A 23,434-nucleotide genomic window follows, 5' to 3' on the forward strand; every position below is an offset into this window, starting at 1 on the left:
ACTCTTTATTTGATTGTCAATGTGTAAGCAACTGGAAAGAAAAGAACTTGGAACTGTAGGAAAGCAGGGATTGTATGGCGGAATTAAAATTTAGTCTTTCTTTGTGATTTTCGACGGGCGTCTATTAGACTCGTCGCCCCAGACGGCGCGCGCCTTCGTCTGGCGCATTCCGGGAAAGACGTTTTTGGAATGGCGCTTTGTGATCTTCATGTTTGGATCAGACTTGGTCCGACTGGGAAGCTGATCGTGCTCTGGCTTAGTTGGCTGGGGCTTGTCCGAATTCGTGGTCAAGAAAGAAGAAAGTGAGCCTTCTTTGTCGTTTAGTTGGTAGAGAATTTCGTCAAGTTTTTCTAAGCTTGCTGTTTCGTCGATAAACCTAGTATATTTTTTAGAAATAATGAAGAGCCATGTGCGCCTTACTGATCTAGTTGTTGTTCGAGCCTCGGAATGGAATCATTGAGTAGTTTACTCAAAATGTAATCCATATGGAGAGGCTCTATGGGACCAGTGGAAGAGTGATTCTCCTCTATGATCCTTGATGTTGTCCACTCAGAGGCATCAGATATTTTCGTCATCGCTGAAACCGAGTCAGAGAAAAACGGATCGTCCATCTAAAAACCACATCATTAGCAATAACATAAATAAACGAAAGAAAGTCAAACCTCATCAAGCTCAGGACTTGCACGCATCTCCTCATTCTCCGGAAGAACAGGATCGAAGTCTTCACAAAAACTAGATCCCCTTGAAAGTGGAGTAATCATTCCTTCAAAGCGTACCTTAATAAATTAAAATGACCGTTTCAATCTTTAGATCTCAAAATCTTACATGGTGTCGTATTTTTTTCTGCTTCTGAAGACCAAGCCACATTCGCATTCGTTTTTTGGCAAATGGCACAAGCTCATGATCTTGTGGCTCGAAGTTCTCATGTCGTGCCATCGAGAATTTCAAGTCATGAATTTGCTCTTAGTAATTTTGAGCTTTAAACAGTCGTCGTTTCTCTTACCTTTTCCCTTGCTTTTTGCAATACCACGGAAAATAATCGGCCCTAGAATGTAGAAAAAGACCATCAGGACGAAAGAAATCATCGATTGTCGTTCTTCTGTCTTTCCACTTGTTCGTTCAGTAGTTCGTAATAGTAAACTGGTCATATACATAAAGCCATCTGTGTAAGAATCAAAGAGCGATGAATTCCAACTTCTCACTGTTATTACTGCTGTTGTGAAAAAGAACATCAGCATAAGGAGAAAAAGGAAAGGAATGACCATTGACTTGATGAAAATTTTGACGAATTTGTTTGTGCAGTGCCAGCCTCGTTTAAAACGGAGTCCGGATAGCACACTTAGAAGGACGATAAACAACTGAATAGACTGGATCACGACGAATATGTAGTTTATTTGAAGAGCAGCGTAGAATCCTGTCGCGTTTTCGTCATCTTTAAATATTGCTAGTGACTCTTCTAGCAGGATCTCTTTGGTTATGTAGACGATTGTAGATGTGATTTGGAGACTGACGAGAAGCACCAAATTTCCAGCTTTCAAGCTAAACACATGAAGCCCGCTATTTCGTATCTTTCGCACTAGTTTTAGGAGCAGATAAAGACCATGAACAAGAAGAATTAGCTGAAGGAATAACGAAAGTTTAACTCCAGCCTTCCAGCTCTTAACGTAAGCAGAGTAACTTGTCACGTGAGCTTTGTAAATGGCTTGACCTTCAACACGAGACACGACAACAGCTGATGAGCTGACTGCACCGATCGATAGCACCACCGTATTTTTGAGCAGCACGATTTCTTGACTCTGGCGAAGATAATTCACCCAATCTTCTCCCTCACAGATAGCAGCATTTGTGTATTCTTCCAGAAATCCACACGTCTTTTCGATCTTCTGCCCGAAGAAAATCCCATTTAAACATGTAGAAGGCTGCTCCCTTGCAGGCTTTCTAATTGTGTAAAATCCTCCCAGAGGTTTTGAAACATTTGTTTTTCGTTCGATCTTGTCGCATGCGTAATTCAATTGTCGCAAAATGTCGTCTTCCTTGATTGCAACATTGGGAAACTCGAAACTTGGCTCAAGAATTTCACTCTTCGATATATTATTAGCAATGAGTCGATCTCCAACTGTCTCGTTTGCGATAGAAATGCAGAGAACGATGAAGAAAATAAGCTGAGTGAGAGCATATGTTCGCAATTGTTTGAGACGCTTTAATTTACGTGCGTTCTCACGCGCTTTTTCAAGCGCGAAGCCTTGCGGAGGGTTGACATTGAATGTCCGCGAGCTGGAAACGTCGTATTTGTCTATTGTTGGATGCTCAACGAGATTGTCCGACTCGCATGGGTCTTTGCGCACTCTCCGTAGTGACTGAATAACGGCCAAGAAGAGGATCTTTATCGGCTCAAGAATGAACAAACTTGTAATCAAGCAAATGAGCAGCGAAAGCATCCATCGGTTAGTCAAGTCTGGCCCAAACTCAGCGGCATATAAGTAGATGAAAATCGAACAAAGAATCATTATGCTGATGCACAGGAAGAAGGCGAGATGGATGGTCTGGTGCGGAAACAGACATTGATTCGAAGAGTGGTCTGTTGTGATGATTTCATCGTCCAGAAAATGTTCTTTCACCGGCCAATGATTTATTGCAGAGCTCATTTGAGAGTTTTCATCTGCCGAATAAAACGGAATCGGCTTCATTTCCATCTTATCTTCTGATAATTCTTTCTCCATAGGCTCTTTAATATCGAGACTTTTCTTCGAACATCTTGATGATACCAAATTTAAGTGTTCAGAGCTTATTCCAGAGTCGACCGTTTTGACGGAGCCGACGTTCGTACTCGATCGATCAGAGTTCAATTCAGAAGCGTCAACAGTGAGCGATGATTCTTGGGTGAATTTCGAGCCCCGGCGCAGTTGCATTTTTCTGAAGTCGCCCGATATCTCCGATGATTTTTTCGAGGATTGAAGTTCGGAGAAAGCGGACGAAGCAAAATCTCGTTGCAAGTCGATCGGGCGACTTTCGTTGGGTATTTCTATTTCGAGAGGGATTTCTATTCCTGTCCTAGGACGAGAAGGATGTACGTAAGAATGGCGGGATCTTGATCGTTTAAAAAGAAACGCTAACACCACGGAAATCGGGAAGGTCAGAAGAGATGCAATAATTCCAGTAACAATGTCGCTGGCATCGAACCAAAAGCCATACAGATTGAGCTTTGGATCACGATATTCTAAATTGTACCAGACCATCGTGAAAAGCGTAAAAATAAATAGACTCGCAGAAGCAACAGATAGACGCATCAGCCGCGTGTATCTTGAGCGTGTTGGCCTCGTAACGATTGAAAACCATAAGTGTGAGTCTGCCTTTTGGTACTGTCTGTGGACCCTGAACACCTCCTCAAAGAGCGTGATTTCTTCTGGAGATGCATGGTTTACTTCTTTTTCCACGGAGGATAGGCGATTGTTGTGATCGATTTGGAGCCAGTCATCGACCAAAAAGTAAAAGCGTTCTTTCGTTTGCAGATCTTTTACAATTACTCTCGATAAGAACCATGGTGGATCAAGGCCAGTGTTGTCATGCCAGATCTTCAGCTTGCTTATATTGCCTAAGTTTTCAAGTGTTGAAATTTGATAAATTTCGATCGAACCGCGCTGGAAAGGGCGATTGCTGTGTCCTAATTGACGACTTCCACTTTTTGCTTGATCACCATAAAGTCTGATTCCTACATTGGCTGTGGTTCCCGATCCCCAGCCGACGCCGGTTTTGATTGTTATTTCGTAGTCGAAGGGTCCATCTGGACCACAGTGTGGAATCGTTGAAGAGTATTTTAGATCATTGAGATCTAAGTACCTGCAGATCACTGCCGCAACAGCAAAAGCACCGATGAAGCCAGCTATCATGGCGATGGCACCTTTGTTTTTAGAAGGGCGGAGATCAATGTCGTCAAAGTCGATTGTATTAGGCGAAGAAATTGTTTCTCCTCCAAAGACAGTAGTGTGATTGGCAGTGCAGTTGATCCTGTTGGCATTCTCAGAAGTTTGAATTCCCCCTGCCATGCCGTTTTTCTTCCACAAATTGTCCGTGTTGTTAAAGTAGGAACACCCTATGTCGTAAGTCTTCACTTTAACATCTACTAATGTCGTCTCGAACATGTTCTCAATTGAGATTTGAGAGATGGGCACGCCCGGATCGTTGTTAACGTTGTAATTTTCGAAGTCGCAAAAGCCTTCTTCGTCGCAGTTTACTTCCACTTTGCGGCGGTTTCCGTTCGATGTCAGATAGACGCCATTTTTATCAACGTCGTACGGAGTCGTGTTGGTCGCTAGGCGGATGTTAATGTCGATGTACTGAGCATTCTCGTACGATCGGAAGAGGAAGCTTCGTGCACATTTTGGCGGAAGGCGAATCCATGTCGCAGAAGGAAGTGTAGACGTCTTCGTACATGATTGGTGACGATTGAGCATCGGCGGTTCGAGGCCAAGATCAATATCGCGTGCTGTAGGTTCCTTATTGCGTGGCATGACAATCACGATTGGCTTGATAAGATTTCGAAGTGGAACTATTGCTTCCGACATCAAAGCTTCCCGAAGAGAATCTGATGGATCGTTTGAAGCGCTTTGGCTCACCATGATATTGGCGAATTTCCAAAGCTTGAAGCTGACCAAAGATGTATCGAAGGCTTTTTTGCCAGTTCCTGTATCAAGCTCCATGATTTTTTCGGGATTGAATGTCATGAACGTCACTAGTAACTCGCTCGAAGTCGTTATGCTGTCGCTATATGCACTTCTTGGGATATCCGGAAGAACGATATCGGTGAATCCAAGATTGAATCGGCTCATACAGTTTATTGGACGTAATGCACGCAGACATTCTGAACCTAGAGATTCGGCGAAATGTCGACTCTGGAAGATGGAGAGCTTGGATTGTTTGATGTTTTCCAGCTTCCAAGGTGTTGCATTGGCGACTTCCCAGCGGCCCAGTGCGTACATAACGTCATTAAGTTGGGTTATAATTTTGAAGAGGCGATCGTTCGAACCGTCCACTGCGTCGTTGGTGATCACCTCAAGCACGTGGCCCATGCCGCCAAGAATGTCCTCGGCTGCTAAGGTCAGCGTTTCGTTCTGCTTGTGGTAGTCGTTTTCCGTTGAGCTAGTAATCTGATCAGCAAGTTTTTGCGATATATCAGTAGTCCAGTCGTAGAACTCCAGGTTCACGTGATTAGTTGTCGAATTGATAAAGTCTTATTTTAAGAATATATATTGATATCGAAATTCGAGTGAAATTATTATGATCGACTGCTGACCACGTGATTCATAGCTACGCCATGTTTCAGTAACGTGGTTGTTCAATTTCTGGCGTAAGGCCGATCCGTTATGTATTCATCCCTTGACGAGCGGGTGGCGGACGACCTCGAGGAAGACCGATGCCATTTGGCGTGTCTCAGTGAGCGAGATCGGTTTGAGAATCTCGTACGTCAGTACCTCCATGACGTACAATCGGATACGAAGACGCGTTTCTGGGGTAAGGGGAATCTCTGGAATGAGGCTGGCGTCGCTAATAGGCGCTGCGGGCGGCATTTTTGAGTTGAGGATCGACACAAAGCTTCCCGCAAAGGCAAAGATAAGCGCCGGATCCGCCTTTTGATCGATCAAATTCGAGAGTCCTTGCTCCTGGTTTCATCCACTACCCTTGATAAACAAATCGGGCCTTTAGAAAGGTGCGAAACCGTTCCTTGAATGCCGCGAAGTTGCCAGTTATCGGGCTCCTTTACCGCGACATACTCGCATTGCTCGGCGACTTTGAGGGCACCCGTCTCGCCTCTTATCCCAATACAAACCATTTGGCAGCCAAGCGGCAGATACGAGAAGATGTTTTCATTCTGTGAGCCTGTCCAAAGGATCAAAATGCACCTACTTCTACAAGCGTTTCAAAAACTTCTAGATACGTCAGTAAGATTGTTGAAGAAGGTGAATAGTTTTGCTCCTTTAGCTTTATAGAGAATATTGCCGTCGAGACCGCATGTTGGAATTCCCGCGTTCACATCGTTTGGATTTACTGTCGAACAGCGTTTTGGGCATTGTTCCGGACTTTCTGAGAGAGTTGCATAGCGCATTACATATGAAAGTGGCTTGTCGCGCTCATCGGCAATCCACTGGTTGCAGCGAAATTCAATTTTGCTTTGCGAAGCGCGGAAATCTCCGTTCATCCCTTAGCGAGGCATTCTTTGCACGTTCTACTCGATTAAGAAATTCAAGAGAGTGCCCCTCTCCTAGGTTTTGAGTAATAAACTCGCAGCTGCCTCCGTCTGGCGGCTTGTTCGGATTGAGGATAAACGTGCCAGCATTTCTATAGACGCCGCCTCGCTCGATCTGCAACGTAAAGCGGTAAAAGCGATTATCATCAAGTATTCCTTGTTTGATAATCAAGTACTGCGAAGAGTCACCAGTTGTCGAGGTCTCTTGGTTTATATCCACCTCTTCACAGTCATCATTAACAGGCGTCGAAGCTGGTTTACAATTTTCAAACTCGGTCTCGGACTGATGCACCGTCCATTTGTACTTGTAGCTCGTCGAGTTCATGATACAGGAGACATCCTCCTCATTGATCACCAATGGCTGCGCAGTCAGGTGAACCATCGACGTCCGAGATACTCGCTTGTGGAAGTTGCTCTGGCAGGAATTGCACTTGATCTCGATATTAGGAGCGAGTTCTTCGCCGATCGACGGCCGGTGAAATTTCAGCACTTGGCTGTCATATGCCTCGACAGGCTTGTGTGACGTCGTGAAGCTCACATTGAAGATATAGTTGAATCCTTCCATGAAGAAGTCGTTCCCTCGATTGATCTTGAGCTTTGCCTTGTTGTTGCATGTTTCCATCGCTTTTATTCAAGTTCAAAAAAAAGGATCAAGATAATGTGTCTTCGTACACAAACTCTAATTGAATGAGCAAGCTTGGTAAAGATGTCCATAGTTATCTTTTCAAGATATGGCTCGGTCAAAATGGCCGCTTGCCGGAATATTTTCTGGACCAAGTTATTCAACAAATTTCTTGTAAAAGGTCACACTATTTAAAACTAGTGATACCCTGAGATTTGATAAAAACAAAGAAATAAACAATTATAAGTGAAAATTTGTTCGTTCCAGATTCCGATTGGGTTTTCCTGGTATCTGAGAAAAATATTACTCCTGGAATCATCAAGATTCCAGAGTAGACCGCAGGCTACTTGGACAGCTGACAATTATGTTTGAACTCGGTGGCTGGTTGATTAGTTTCGAAGTCGGTGCGGCACACGTCCTGAATGACATCGTAAGCGTCAGCAATGAGATTATTGCAGGTCGTGGTCAGGTCTTCCACGAGAATCATCTCGGCGGTGGTGACTTGGCAGGACCAGGAATAGAGAATGCTCTGCTCGGAACAGTAGTCACTTGGGTTCGCGATCACGCAGTCAGGATCTTTCGGTCGGGTTAAGCGGGTCAAAACCACAGATCATGGTTTATTCAAAGTTTATCGACTCTATCTTTCTGAGAAGATTAACCCTGCCTATTGAATTTGATGCATCGATAAAGAGCGGTTTCCGATCCAGCGTTGGACATCCCTTATTTTCAATTCTAACTGTTGCGCCACGTAAGTACGCCAACAATGGACTGTCGGTGATGTTCAGTAAGTCGCCGTGCCAGCTTCCCACGATCTTTGGCTCCCCGGAGCAGTGGTCGTTTTCGAGATTTTGTGTGATGTTAAAGCTGTGGTCAGGGTTGGATGATTTCGTAACGACACTACTGGGTAGTACCGAAGAAAAAAATGATGACCAAATGATTTTAAACAAATCTATCAACTTAAGAGATAAAAGGGAAACTCAATTATATGGAAATATAAAATGCTGCCTGTTCGGGATGTTCGATATAATAATACATAGTTGGTATCAGCATCGATACGAAAATGACGGTATCCATTAAATACCAGCTGTTATGATAAGAAATAAACTGTTAAATAAAGAACAAGTCATCTGTAAGAAAATTCTGTCTAAAAACCCTTTGCAAAAGCAGTATTCTCCAGTGCGCAAGCTCCAATTTGGCAGTAACAGTCTGGCAATGCCCCTGTCAACATCTTTGACATCGATAATTTCGTCAGGGTCTGTGCCATCAGCATAACCGCGGCACATGGGCAGCCAATCCGGATTTTGTGACCAGTCATCGGCGCTTTCCTTGGTTTCGTCGCAGGACGCGTTTACGTTTGTTGATTTATTCAATTGAGATTCTAGCGCTCCCCGGTGCGCCATGTCATCAAGCAGCGTTATAAAAACATCTCTCAAGGGGGCAAAAATTACCTAGGACTTTCTGAGATTGTTTACCCCGTCGAGAGTGGTAATTGCGACCAATTAAGAGACGCATATTTGCTGCATTCTCATAAACGCACGGGTGTAGCGAAAAATAACACTGTGAAAAAATGACTTTGAAACCATTAGCTATGAACAGACGTCCCAGATTGAGAGCAGCTTACGTTGGGCCGCTTCTTCCACAAAGTCCAGCGCATGTTATCGAACTTGCATGGGTTGATCTGAATTGGATCTTTCCGCGGGTTATCTTTTCGCAACCTAGCAGTTTACAAAATTCTCTATGACAATATAACCAAGGACACGTTGTACCTTGGTATTATTTGGATAAATTATTTGCCACGACAAAGTGTAAAACTAATCATCATAACAAGCTATTATTAATAGTTTTAAGTGTGAGCTGTTTAGAGGTCCCGTTTTAGCCACAAAGTGTGACTCTCGAGTGTTGCTGAGTCCCCTTTTCCAGTTATATAATAGACAAAGAAATTGTATTAAAAAAATAACCCTAACTTGGCTCGTCTGATTTTGCTTGCTATCGACTTGAACTTCGAGAAGGACTGAGCGTGAGCGGTAAATCGGACTGAGTGGAGTGTGTTCAAGCTTCGGCGGTTTACAAGGCGGCTTAATGGTAAAGAAGTTCCATTGTTTGCCGTCTGGGATCGTATAGAGCCTGGCGGTGTTATTCGCTGTCGCCTTGATCGCATAATCGCTCTCGTACTGTGCTCGCCAGAAAAGAATCCCTTGATTGTCACTGTCGATGGATTAGCTTACTCAGAGTAAAGACGCCGTTTCCGCGTTTTATTAATCAATTATCGAGCTCACTTTTCGGAACTCACTTAAAGTGAATTCAAAAGAAAATCTTAAATTAAAAAAAAAACTGAGAAGTGATCAGATTGGCAATCCACTCCTGACCCTCGTGTCCGACCAGTTATTATCCGTTGTTCTGATGGAATAGGAGGTTTGTTTTCCATTTCCTTTCGCGTAGTTGACAGAAATCGCCACACAATCATTCGAGAATATAATATCCGTTTCAGTAGAATTAGAACTTGAAGATGGGTCAAGATTGACTGTCGAATTGATCGTACTACAAGTCCATGAAGGAGGCAGCAAACTACAGAACTGTCAAAGAAACAGAATCAAGTTTCGGCCGATATATGAGCAGGAAGAAACTCGACTCAGTTAATTTCAAGGATTCAAAGGAAACCCGATAGATAGATAAAAGTTTAGTATGCAAGCAATTACTTCTTAGACCCAGGCCTGACAACAATTTGAGCTTCGCCTCCAGTGAACACTCAAAAGGGTTAAAAATTTTCGCTAACACATTTTAGTTAGAAAAAAAAATAATTAACCCGCGCTATCGGAGTGACGACATCTATTTCCACGGCAGTTGATACCTGACAACTCAACAAGCTATTAAAAAAGCCTTTCTCGTCGCTGAGCGAGGCTTGAACGGAGATGGTATCGCCTGCTGTTATACCATCTATGTCAATGACCCTGTAAGCGACGTTCACTCAAGCGGCCCAAATTTGCCCCCTTAGTAAACTTGTTATGAACGTTTCCTGAGTTTGTATTCCCAATCAGCAGAAGTCTCCGTCACTCCATTCACCGTCCAGGTAGAGACGATGTTCGTGTTCTCAAACATGGACGGTCGCAGTCGATGGTACTCAACGCCATCAAAGGTACAAAGCTGAAGACGACAAGTCATCCTGTCAAGCTCTACTGCCGGCTTTCCATTGATCAGGTCAATCATGCAAACAGGGTCGTTTTCAGTTTGAGCTTGCGAGCAAATCACAACGTTTTGACAGACCGGGAGATCAAATGCCATGAACGTTTTTGAGGTTGAAATCATTGAAACTTCATTGATAAAATCGATCTCCATTGTATATTGCCCTGTAAATTGAGAGAGTTCTGATTGACCGGCTCGCCAATATATTTTTTTAAGAAATCAATTCAAGTAAACAATTCTTACGGGGCATGACTTAACCCAAAAATGACGGGCACTGATGATAAGGGTTGAAAATACCTCCGAGGCATTGCTTCAGTTGAATTCAAACACTAAAATACTTGGCGAGCCGTTTGCTAGACTGAACGTTCCATCCGTCCTGTCCATCCGAAAAGATTGAAATAGCAGGTCAGGAAGAGAAAGATCGATTGTCGAGATTTTCACGTTGCTTGCGAAATAGACAATCAGGAAATCACGCTTGTCAAACACAGGAATACAGGCGCTTTCCTGCCCCGGAACTCAGCAAGTAATAATTATTTTAAACATTACCCGATGCGGAATAAAGCAATAAAGAAGAAAGATGAGATCGATGAGGTTGCAAAAATTTTAGCTCATGACGTTTGGCGTCGAATGTTTGGCTCAACCTCTCGGTTCAACTATCTCGAAAAATTATTGTAAGCGGTTGTTTGGAGTTCTGTCCTGGCAGTTTCTTTTAAACTCCTCGTTGCTCGGGTGGTAGTACGCACGTGCTTATCAAGGTTCTGATAGTATTCCAAAAACCACACAATTAATATCCACATTTACAAACACCAATTCAAACCCTGGCCTGTCGGGTACTCTAAATAAGGCAAAATAACAAGAGCTGCTTGGATGGAAACATCAAGGTAATAAGTTTTCTCCTCCGCTTCGTTGAAAAGCTCCAAGATAAGTTGGTACTCGACGATTTCGCTGGATGACTCGAATGAAAACGATGCACCGAAATTGCGACTATTCTCCTCCAACTCCCAAGATATGTTTTGCGGCGCCACATTTGATACAGCTTGAAATCGAAGCTCAGTCGATACTGTCGCAAAAATCGTCGCCCAAATGTCTTCAGACGGATACGCAAGTAGTAATTGGTATAAGTTGGGAACACTTTTCTATAATCTTTTATGATAGGGCTTCGCGCCACAAGATCCTCCGGTCCTACTAGAGTCAAATCTCAAAAATAGGTATTTCTAAGGCAATGGTAATATCATATGACGTAAAGAAACACAATAATTTGCAAGTTAAAAGCTTATTCGCTGGTACGAGGAAGAGCGGTAGACGGTTTACCGTAAGCCACAAAGACAACAACAAAAGTGCTGGTAGCGACTGAGGTTTTAATAGTCATCTTCTGTACCCGTTCTCTATTGATTCGCCATTCAGTAAGACAGCCTCCAACTCCACCTGCTCGACTACAGTGATAAAGATGGTCTTCCGCGCCTCACTTAGTCTGTTTGAAGCCTTGACAGTTATATTGTAACGTCCGACAGAGCTGATTGATAAGGACTTGAAATCCTCAATACCGGAGTAACTTTGACTTTCGACTCCGGATATCAAAAACTGATAAGTTATGTTATTTCCCAATGATTTGCCCGTTTCGATTTTGAAACGCTTGTCAACTTTGGACAGCTTCATTTATGCATTGGTAGCTTTAAAAATACCGCAAATTCAGCGATAAAATATGCCCCATTTTTCATTGACAATCTTGAAGCTTTCCTGGAACGTAATTTTCTGTTCTAAATTTCGTCACGGGCAGAACTTCGAAGTCGGCAATTGGCTCAAGAACTTTGATGGTGAGCTCGTAAACTTCGGAATCGCCGTTCAAGTTCGTCGCGTAAATGTTGAAATAATGATTTCCGTATTGGCTCACAGTGAAGGACCACGTGTCGGACACAGTTGCATCGTCGGCAATGACGGCATCATTGCTGTCCCGAACAGACCACTTGTAGAGAGTGACGGCTTCTGAATCTTCGCTCAATCGGACGGTAAATCGCACCGTGGAATTTAAAAGCACATATTCAGAGTCCAAATTATTGATGACCACTTGAGAGATCTCGGGAGCCGCAACGACATTTACAAAGACCGAATTTTCAATCGTGCCAAGGAGATTTACTGCTTGCAACTTTATTTCGTGCTGTCCAAGCGACTTCAAATGGGATTACAAACATAAACGATTTTAGATAATGATAATTATAGAGCTTTTAATCCTTTGCCTTCATGGCCCAGTTGAGGGAGCCGGTCGGGTCCTCAGGTTCAAACCAGGCCGGAAAATCGGGCAAGATCTGATAGCGATACTGTAGGTGACTTCCTTTCTCCACGTTCGGGCGTATCCAGACCCTTCCATTAGGAGGAAGGGTATTTTTCGAAAGGTAAATACTTAGTCCCGATATTCGCTCCACCGCCAAGAAAGTAATGATAGATGATCGTGTACAATTCTCGCATGAACCACCGTTGCACATGATCGCCTCTGCTCGATAAGTTCCTGCCTGGTCGAGTCTGATTGGTTTTCTTTCGTCAGCTGCTGAGCCTTTCTCGCTGATGACTGTATTGTTTGTTTCTGTTCGTACTACTTGCCATTTGATTTCGCGAATTCCAAAATCGTCTGCGTCGAAATTTCTCTCTATTTCCAAGTCGAACTCCACGCCAACTTCAGCAACATCTACAGGTTTGATTGTAAAGGAAGGAATGTCAAGTAAAATCGTTACGGCAAGGCTGCCAGTGATGACTTCGCCATCAAGTCGCCACGTGCGTGATGAAACTGTGTAAGTCCCAGTACGAGTGTACTCATGCTTCAAGTTCCCAAGTCCAGTGCTTTCTAAAGTTATGTTTTTCGGCCCAGAGCCGTCTCCGAAATCGACTTCAATCAGGTTGATACTTTCAGTTACAGAAGCGTTGCATTGAAGCTCGTTTAGTACGACGGCGATCGGGTCACATCGAAGCTGACTTTCTCCCGGGGGATCGATGACTTTAGTTAGCTTTTTAAATGAATTGGAAAACAGGGAATGCGTCTGTACATGATGTTTTACGTGGTTGTGTTCGTGTAAGGAGCTTAGATTGTGGAACACAAGTAAGAAGCACGTATATAGAAAAAAACTATGGCGCAGCTGAACATCATTATTCGTGTCCTTTAACCTAAAGATACTTCGTACTTTTCGTTTGATTTCAGTTCGACGGAAAGGTTCTGTTCTCACGTAATTTTCGGATTAATCACTTTGTTAAAAATCAGTATTTGTAAAAATCAGTAAAAAGCTTTTCCTGTGAGAAGATGCGTAAGGGTTGCTTCGAACGGCGAAAAAGTGCTTCTAACAAAGCAGGAAATGTTAAATGTTCCTACTCGCGGGAAATAAACATCGACAGTATCTCCCACCGCCTCATCTCCGTTCCCGAGATCCCAAACGAGCTCAAATCGCTCGTTCCAGTTCGCAAATTGTTGGAAATTGCCGACTACGTAGAGCTCAGTGCGCGCGTTTGTCACGACGCGCGAGGCAATCGTAAACGGTAGCAGGAACGTTGGCTTGATGACGGTCAACTCGATTCGCGGAGCGACGGCCACGATTTCCTCGTTAACCTGCGAAAGGAGGCTAAAGTCCAAGCTGTTCGAGGGTTGCTAATTGTTCACAAACTAATGTCCATTGGCTTTGGTGGAGAATGGATAGTTCTATACTTATTTTCTCGAAATAACATCATCCGCGCTAATGTTAATGTCCGCGCGTATCTGCAAACAAGTTAAGTTGTTTGTAGATACGCACAAGATGGTAGTCGGATGCTCAATTCTCGCTCGATGTATTCAAAATTAGCGACCCAAAGCTGAACGTGCCCGCGTTGCCAGGCGCAGTAAGCCGCAGATCATCCCCGTCGCTGAAGGTTTGAGAGAGAAGCGTCCCGCCGTCTACTTTGAGCGTATTCCCGTTCAAGTTGCTGACTCGGAGGGAGAAGGTCTCGCCAGTCTCAACCATGCGAACAAGCTCGCCTTCGATATTTTCAACCTCGACATTGAAGTCGGTAAATCGCTCCAGAATTATAACTTGCGCAGTGGCCGAAAGAACTATCTCCGGAATATCGTCCAATTCCAACTCGACGAAGACTTGATACTGACCGGGCGATGAGAATCTGTACCGATTCTCCACCCTGTTAAAACGCTCATCTGCCGCTTCTCTGCCTTCAAAGAACCATGTAACCGTATAAGAAAGCGAGCTTGGCTAGATTTCCCAGTTGAAATAAAGTAATCGTCTTAGTTTTTATGTTACATGTTCGTCTCTAAAATCGAGCCGGGGAAAGCCGCAAAAGCGCATGTTCGGTTCTCATAAATCGCCGCAGAAGGCAAATCTTTACTTGTTACTCAAAAAATCAAGCGCTTTTCCCAGCCAAGCAAGAATTTCTTGACATCTTATTCAATCAGATTCTGTATGTAGAATTTTGAAATCCTCCCTTAGAGTTTGCGTATTCTCCATCGTAAGCCAAAAATCCACCGTTTCATCGACAAAGTATGATTTCGCGGAATTGAACGAAATCTGTAAATTCTCGATTCTTTCAAAGGAAATTACGGACCAGCATCGATAAACGCTTTCTATGTGGTCGAATGAAATTCCATACTGCGCCAGCATCGGATGGAATTCGCCCATTTGCCAGGCCTCCGCGTAGACGTTCAGTTGAGCTTCCTCATTTCCCGAAAACTGTATTGAGCGATAATCGACCGTTACTGTGGAAATGTTCGCGTTATTCTGAAGGGAGATGTCGATGTTTGCGGAGGAGGCTCGTTCAAGACCAGTTTTCGTCAAGCTCTCAGAAAGTGAAGATCTGGAACTGTAGGACTGCGTTGAGACCTAAACAAAGTTGGCATTTGCATTATTCATGCATGGACTTGAAATTGCAGCTGAATTGTAAAGGAGCTTCTAACTATATCTTATCATTTCAGATAAAATGGACAAGGGCACTTCATGCACATAATAATTTACGTGATGGATTTGGCCAGTGGCAATCAGTGCACTGACCTGGGCTCGGCAACCTGAGTAGAAAACCTGAGTCAGGGTCTGAAAGAGCAAAGATTAAAAGCCGCGTAGCGGCTTTTTTCGAAACGAAGTCGCGAAGCGGCTTCGCAAGATTATTATTCCATCTTATATTTAAATTCTGGCGAAGCCGCTTCGCGGCTTCGTTTCTAAAAAAGCCGCTACGCGGCTTTTAATCTTTGCTCTTTCAGACCCTGACTCAGGTTTTCTACTCAGGTTGCGGAGCCCAGTGTACTGAACAGAGTACACTCAGAGTTGAAATTTGACCTTCTAAAGCTGGGAGACACGCTTTTTGAGGAGAATTCATTAATCAAAACAAAAGGGCCGCTTCCTGCCGTTCTGGGGGCAGCTCTTGATTTTGCAGAATTTTGTAAAACTGCGTCCGCGAGTACTGGAGCACTTTATTGCCGCGGTGGAAATTTGCAACTTATCTACTCGGCCGAGTTGGCCGCCAACCACATGTCCTCCAGATTTTTTCCTCAGAATAATTAACTCTAACATTGGCCACAAGATTGCACCGTCTCAAAGCCCGTTAAGCTTCTTATTAGCGAGCGGATACAAATATACTCGTGTTCGCGCGTACCTGAAGATCAGTACTCCCATCAACATAAAAGGTAAGTCTAAGCGGATCTCCGTCGAAATGGCAGTAACAAAGAGTCGTTCCATTATTACACGGGATCGTCGTCTCGTAGACACCGCTCAACTCCATACTGCTGTACTCAAAAACCCCATTTCCAAGATTTATTGTCGATTCGGGCACCCAACTAAGTAGACCAGCTGCGTAATTGTCTGTATTCGTATCGCGGAAAACGCCATAGCTTTCACGGGATTTTTTGAAAAACAAAAGATACAACTTTTATTTACGTTTGCGTAAAATGGGCTCCTAATAAGCAGCTATTATTTCTTCTCCTTGCGGAAAAGTGCTTATTTTTGGCGTTGGGAAAAAGAACGCGCGTGTTTCCCACCGTGGTCATAATTGATAGAAATCATCAGTTCCTGATTCGGGAAAAAAGCTCTTGTTATGCGTTAAGCCCATTCACTGGAGCTGACAAAGTACTGCCAATGTCACAAGCCACTAATAGTGATGTCCGCTGCCCCGATTCTATGTAGCTACTACAATTACTTGATCACAAATGACAAGTTACAAGATAATCTATCCAAGAGCAGGGAAAACTTGTTCAAAATCAGATCTGCCGTTTTGCAATTTGATTTTAAATGCCCCAGAAAGGACACCTCTGGAAAAGTACTAAGAAAGCCACAGGGTCTGGCTCAGGTTTACTGGATAGAAGTTTTGGTTTGTTTTCGTAAGCTTCAAGTGCAATTCGTGCGCGCGCCCAACCCATGAGGGTCCTTGCGTAAACGGCTTACGCCAGACTTTACGAATTAAAACAACTCAGAATTAGAGCCACAGAATCCCGTCCCTGGGAGCGATGATTGCCGTCTTGTTCAGAAACACGTTTCCATCTGCGTCACGCACGATTCCGCGGTACTCGTCTGTGAACCCGATCGAGTTCTCTGTGTGCCCAAGGAGAAGAAACGCCATCGTAGTATTGAAGGTCGGGTGCAGTTCATCCCGGATTAGATACGTAAAGCCTTTTTAATGGATATCAAAAGATTTTTATACTTTCAACGTGAAAGAGCAAGAATCTGTCGAGTTCTGTGAAAACGAGAAGATGATCCATCTTTTCCTGTTGTATCTAGATCTGGATCAGCTGCCCCAAAAATAATCCCATACGATTTCGTTCCGTTGACGACAGCTATGTATCGGAAATTCTCGCTTGGATAGATCTCCACCGTCTGGGCTAGCAACTGGACGAAGAAGACCCACAGCAGTTGAAACATCTTCAACATCCTCGTGTTTGTTTTTTTAGCCAAAGTTGAAATTCTCCATTTTTTGATTTTCGTTTTTTTTTCGCCAAATTGTGGATTCTCTCTGATTTTCTGACTCTGGCGCTTTTGTGCCCAAGTCCACTTATCCGAGAAGCAAAACTAACAGGCAGCTTTTGTTTTATATAAATGAGCTGAAGACTATGAAACTTCCACCACTCATTTACAAATATTTGGGCGTAAGCGCTTTAGGGCATGTTCGCTTCTCCCCGAAGCCCCAGCAAAGGTCAACACGCAGCATGTGATTTTTTCGAGTCCAGTTCGAGTAATTTTGAACGGTAAAAAAAGGTTTGCGATTGAAACGACCGTTGCACCACTTCTTTTCCGTAAAGCGGAAAATCAATTCGTTTTCAGAAGCCACTCGCAAAAAGAGACTGTCTATTTTAACGCCTTCAGATGCGTCAAAACAAAGAAATTGTTATTCAGGTTTCGAAACTTTGCTAAATTTGTTTCCTCAGAAAAATAATGAGTCCGATTGGAAAGAAAGCGAAGCTGTGTTATTAAGGACCCCCGTCAACAATTTTTGAAAAATCAAAAATCGGCTTTTCATAATTTTGACCCCGGAAATCGATTCTATAGGTCAAAAAACGATTTTGAGGCTTCATTTTTTCGGGGTCTATCTCGACTCTAACACCCTCAAAATCGCGTTTGAAAATTGGACTTTTTGATGAAAAATGACGAAAAAGTCCAAATTTTGCTAAAATTTTAGATTTTTATTGGTCAAAAATTGCTCCGGACAAGTTTTAATGATGTATTGAACTTCCAGGCACACTAAGAAGCCAAAATATGGCTGTTTTGAAATTTTCGATTTTTTGAGGAAAAGTGTTGACGGGGGGTGGGGGGGGGGTCCTTAAAAGTCGATCTAAGGAATACTGTAATCAATGTTGTGGGTTTGGGTGGGGTTTAATACGCTTGCGCAAGCAAAGCAAAGCAAAAAAAAAGTCGACAAGCTGGATTGTTTTCAGTGAAAATGAAGCTCGTTTGTTAAATTTAATAATCGAGCGATCGAGCTGGGGAGGCCGTGTTTTGCAACTCTGTTTGGCGAAAAACATCGGCGACTACTTTTTTCGAATCCTATTTCGGGAAATCGTGTTGCCCACAATTCTACATGTTTTCAGCTAAACGCGACATGAACACGCCTGTGCACTTCTAAAAGGTTCCAAAAATTGCTTTTCTTGGCCAAATTTTACAACGCCCTGGAATGCAAATGTCGCCTCTGTTTCCAACAATTTGAAAGCTCAATTTTAGAAATTGGGCTGAAAGAGTTGCCAACGATTTTCGAGAATTGGAGGCGAGTTACTGTAAGCAGCAGCGGAAGAATTTGATAAGCGGCGATCTGGTCGGTAGATATTTCACGAAAATGTGCTCAATGTTGGACCGTGCAGAATGGATTACTCTACTAAACCTTGAAAGCGGCGAGACTAAAGCCGCTTTCCACGAGTTCTCTTTTTCCGGCACAAAATGTCTTCCCATAGAAAGTGTCCTCCTGAGAAGCTTTCATAAGAGCGAGTTCACTTCGGCGTCGGCCTCGTTTTCACGGCACGGGGAGGTCCTTTTTGGATCCTCACTGGAGCTCATTGGAAATACATGTCACATGTGTTTCGAAAGCCTCACTGAATTGGGAAACGCGATTAACACGACTGTCACGCCAGGTGCTACTTTCAAATTTCATTTTTTCCAGGCGCAAATCAAATTTTCTGCATCTCCAACAAACACAACAAAATTAGAACCCAGCGGAGTTGATAAAACAAGCAATACTTGAAACGTCCCAGTTTGGAAGCTTGAAACTTCCAATTTTATAACATAAAATTTTCCTGTAAAATGTCATGTTCATTTTCAGAAATTGGCCTTTTCCGTCTGAGATTCAGTATCTTCAATATACGCAATAAAATAAAAGAAGTGTCATTATTTATAAACTCTAAGAGAAAAAATGGGACAAATTCGTGATTTACGATGTCCACCTCTTTTAGATTACAAGAAATGTACTGTCTAGACTCGGCAACCTGTGTAGAAAACCTGAGTCAGGTTACGCGGCTACGCGGCTTTTCATTTTAGCTCTTCAAAGCCTGACTCAGGTTTTCTACACAGGTTGCCGAGCCCAGATTACTGTCACATAAAAAATGATTAAATATGGTTTTCGAAAGGCCTCGTTATTCTAAAAATACGAGATCAGAGGCGGAAGGATTGATAGGAAACGGAGAAGAAAAATTAATCCGGCCACATCTGCGGTTCAATCTTGTTCAAGCTTGGAAAGAGCGCGATTAAGTATGAACGGGCGGTTACAGTTACCACACTCGTCGACCAAACACTACTCTGGCCTTTTTCCCTTTCACCCTTGACGCGCTCAAGTTTTCGTTCGCGAGTTATCTCGGCGATAATTGCGGGGATGGAAGAAGAATGCGCTATAAATATTTTGTTTGGCTTGGAAGGAGTCGGGCGCGCTACTCGGAATGGAACTAACGGGTCTAAATCCACGTCTTTGGCGAAACCACGCGCTGCAATGCGCCAGCCGACCGCGGAATTCATTTTTCCGAAAAGACTATTTTCCGTTTCTGCAACGCATCATTCTATGATCTTGTTGCTGCTCCGCGAAAAGTTCTTTCTTCTTGTTTGAAAAATATACGGGCCGCGTATCTTTTTTTCGCCTGAGAAAAAGAAAGATTCAAAAGAACAAATGGCAATATCCCTCGGAGCTTTCCATTGAGTCGCGAATAAGAAGGACGTTCGAGTAAGTTCTCACGTTAGCTTCAGAGTCTCTATTAAACCCTCTGTCTCACTGTTTGTAAATTTGAAGTAGAGGGAGGTACGAGCTCTTATTCCCGAAACAAAAGTCTGCTTGAAATCGAACTCATAAGTTAAGGGTGTCAACAACGATCGAATAAGGGCGTCTCTTATGATTCGACCAATAAGTATCTTTTTATTTAGCTTACAAGGATTCCAAATCTTTTTTCAGATCTGAAATATCTCATCTAGAACACGAGATATGAAACATTCTATAGGCGCGCTAATGCACTAGCGCTTGAGCTACTGAAGTAGAAATGCACTATTAGAAAGGTGATTTTTTAATTTCCGGTTTTATACATCAAACTATATATTTTCTGAAAGCTTGAAAAAATCTCTATTCGCTGATACCAATATTGATAAGATCAGGCAATTTTTTCAAGTTCGAACTGCGCGCCAAAAGTCGCAAACACCTGCTCTTTGGCGTCGGGAAAGAGGATTAAGGGATTAATCAGTATACAATCTGAGCGCACCGGGTGATTGCCGAGGTATTAAACTATTATCCCTGTGAAAATAAGAATATTCGAGCTTTAGGAACACCACTAAAGTCGAGCACAAAAATTCGGAAAATCGTATGTTTACATAATGCATGCTGTCCGGATGCATGCATGCGAAATCGAAAAAAGGGCTTTCAGAGGCGTCGTACTTTTGTCTGAAGATTCTTCTCTGAAAATTTCAGATTCACACCTCATCTAGAATTCTAGTAACGGGGGTCAAAAGTTACCCCTATTTTGTGTAAAACGGGCTTCCTTTGAAGTCAGCGGGAGAATTAACGAGAGTACTAATCCAAAATCGGGCTTTCAGAGGCGTCACAAAAGGGTTTAAACTTTCTTTTGACATATAAAGAATCTTGAACAACCCAACTTAAGGTACCTCTACCGGGGTCAAAAGTTGGCCGAAAATCGTTGTTGACACCCTTAAGAAAAAAGAAGAGAGGGATTAAGTGGCGAGCACCTGCTGATTTTCAATTTCATTTAAAATGAATTAAGCGTATCCAACTGTTGCTTAGAACTTCTAAACACCAAATTACGATGATAAACAAACAAAGCAAATACAATTGTATCTTCGCTTTTGTATTTTTCAACGTTATTTTACCACCTTTGCAAGCTTGACAGTTTATGTCGTAGAAGTTCTTGTGTTCGAGTGTTTTCGAGTTGAGAGAATCGGAATTGTGAGAAAACCTGTGTAGAAAATTAGGAGGTTTAGACGCGTGACTTGTTACCATGACGAGGCTTCATGTAGCTTGCGTGTTCGAAACACTAGAATCCGGGTTTCTACGTCCGCGCGGCGGATCAACGCATCTCTCTTTTTTGAACGCGTGCTTTGATTTCTACCTTGCTAATTAAAGCGGTCACGAGCAGATTCCGCGAGTGGCGAGAGTCGTCAAAAAAATCTTACGAAATCTAATGCGATCGAAAATCTGCGAAAAAAGCACCAGCGGATCCCGTTTTTTTTGCAAATCAAATTCGCTTTGGCAAAAATGATGCGCTTTCTAACCGCCCAAAACAGGCTGATCACGTGTCCGTGCGGGGAAAATAGCTACTTCTGCGAACTGCGCCAGCTCGATTATTAGGACTCGCACGTGAAAATTGAAGATTCACGGGCCCATAAGTGTCGGGGCATTAGTGTCGCTTTTCTTGATTCTTAGAAATCGCGACTCTTTTTTCTTCTTAGAGCATTGCAAAGGGAGAAAGAAGGCTGCGTTTCTTGTGTACATGGAATATTACGAACGGGCAGGGCTAAAAGAAAGATAAATGAATTGAACACAAACATTCGGGGAAGGGTGCCCGGAGCTTGCCAATCGTAATCGTAATCATAAATCTGCTGATAAGCGAGCCCTTCTTGGAAGATTATGCGTACCCGCAAATCAACGTCAATTCCAACTGTGACTTCTATTTTCCGTTCAACTTACAGTAATCAATCAAAGAAATCTGTCGTCGCAATTGTCCATCAATCAAATCTTTGACTGATAAATTAGAAAAAAGCGGAGATAACTTAGTATCAGTCAACTTGACCAGCTCTTGTATAATCAGCTCACTGCATAATCATTTAGTCATTTATTGCTAATACTGGCATTGATAGTAAGTCGTTACCTGTAACGTGGGCAAGACTAGAACCCTGAAGAATAAATGGCCATGATTCCTGACGAAATGAACGCGGATTTTGATAAAGAAAGGAGCGGAAAATTTGGATCGTCTTTGGAGCAACAACGCTTGCCTCTCGAATTCACTAAAACATCAAACAATGAGGAGCACGGAACAGTGTGCGTTTTCTTTTTTCGGTGGATGATCTGGCGCAGATTCGCCAGTCCGCGGGGATTTATCTTGTTAACTCCCACGTTTTTGTCTTTTCGCAGTTGAAATTCCTCATTTTTCCAGCTGAAGCTTTCGTCCTTCAATAATAATCTATTTTTTCTTGTGCTATTTTTTGAAGCTTTTATCGGCTTATATTCTTCTCTCGAAGATTTCCATTATTGTGCGAGATTATTAAGTTCCGAAAAAGAGGGCAGAACTTGAGTAGTTCGGTAAGTGTTATGGGAGCTATCGGTGCTTGAAAGACTGTGAGCACGTGAGACGATAAGATTATCTGCGGCGGATCGCTCCTTCCAATAAAAGATTCTATCCGGATGCCGGCTTGGTTGAGCCACGTGCCCTGCAAAAACTAACCCGCTGATCATAATTACAGGCGCGCCTTCCGTATTTTCTAGCGGTTCCTGAATGCTTCTCTAAAATTTTTATCCTTCAAATTGCCTCCTTCGTTCTCTCTTCTCTGTTTATTACAGTAACAAGGCACAGCGCTAGCTCTAGCTTATTTTAACAGAGGAGGAAAAATAAAATAAGCAGTAGCTGGGTTAATTATTGGAGCAATCGAACAGATAAGCGCGATAAGAGAAGCTCTCCCTGTCCAAATATTTGCCCAAATTGACAAGTGAAGGACGGAAAGCAGGTCCCGCGCTCTCCCGCTGCGTCTTATCAGTAGCATTCTGTAGAGTGTTCTAAGTAGAAGAGACGGCTGGAATCAACTTGGCAAAAGAAAATACTGGACGACAGTTGAGCTTCATCGCCAAAGTCTGTTCGCACTAGAAAAGGAATTCGTTTCTAATTCTAGATTTAGCGAAATAATCTGCAGCCAACGAAGAATTTAATCTTATTCACACAATTTTCTTCCAAGCTTTCTTCTAGCAATCTCGAATTCCGAAGGAAAATTTGAAAAAAATTATCGTCGAAAAATTCAAATTCTTCCGGAGAGTCCTCGGCAATTCATTAATTAAAAGAAGCCTGAAAAATAGAGCCAGTACATTCTTGTGTCCGATAACCAAATGACCGGTCACCTGTGCTAACTCGAGATAAGCCAGCTCTTATAGCTACTCTCTTGGCGCGTGAAAACGTGAGTCCGTCACTGCTCGCCAGTAGATGCTACCGTCGAGTTTATCTGCCGATTTATTCTGACTATCGCCACTTGAAAGTCAATTTCAAGCACTTCAATACTGTACTAAGATTCTAGCCTCGCAGCGTGGGTAATTAAGCACGTGCAGAAAAAAAGGTTCGTCGGAGGAAGTAAATATTTTACGTGGAAAGCGAAAAGACCAGCATTCTTTAGAAAAATCTAAGAAGCGCCTGATTAACCTTACTCTATATAAAAAAGAGGAGCTCTAAAGAGGAAGATCACTGCGTTACCTCAAGCGGGCGGCGGAAT

General features: G+C 43.0%; 2 protein-coding genes across 2 annotated transcripts; both read right to left on the reverse strand.

Moving 5' to 3' along the window:
• Position 1: 1 nt before the first annotated feature.
• Positions 2-3,107, reverse strand: LOC145710233 (polycystin-1-like). The gene is made up of 5 exons (XM_081787951.1): positions 1,004-3,107; positions 826-962; positions 663-776; positions 421-611; positions 2-376 (listed from the first exon to the last, which is right to left on the reverse strand). The coding sequence occupies exons 1-5, from the start codon at positions 2,907-2,909 to the stop codon at positions 91-93; spliced, it is 2,634 nt and encodes an 877-aa protein (XP_081644077.1). The 5' UTR covers positions 2,910-3,107; the 3' UTR covers positions 2-90.
• LOC145708762 (uncharacterized) lies at positions 3,023-6,193 on the reverse strand. Its single transcript, XM_081786460.1, has 5 exons — positions 5,923-6,193; positions 5,714-5,874; positions 5,423-5,657; positions 3,117-5,227; positions 3,023-3,040 (listed from the first exon to the last, which is right to left on the reverse strand). Exons 1-5 carry the CDS (start codon positions 6,191-6,193, stop codon positions 3,023-3,025), a joined length of 2,796 nt encoding a protein of 931 aa, XP_081642586.1.
• Between the last annotated feature and the right edge of the window lie 17,241 nt (positions 6,194-23,434).

This window comes from Oikopleura dioica, chromosome XSR (genome assembly GCF_907165135.1).
Source record: "Oikopleura dioica chromosome XSR, OKI2018_I68_1.0, whole genome shotgun sequence".
NCBI classification, from domain to species: domain Eukaryota; kingdom Metazoa; phylum Chordata; class Appendicularia; order Copelata; family Oikopleuridae; genus Oikopleura; species Oikopleura dioica.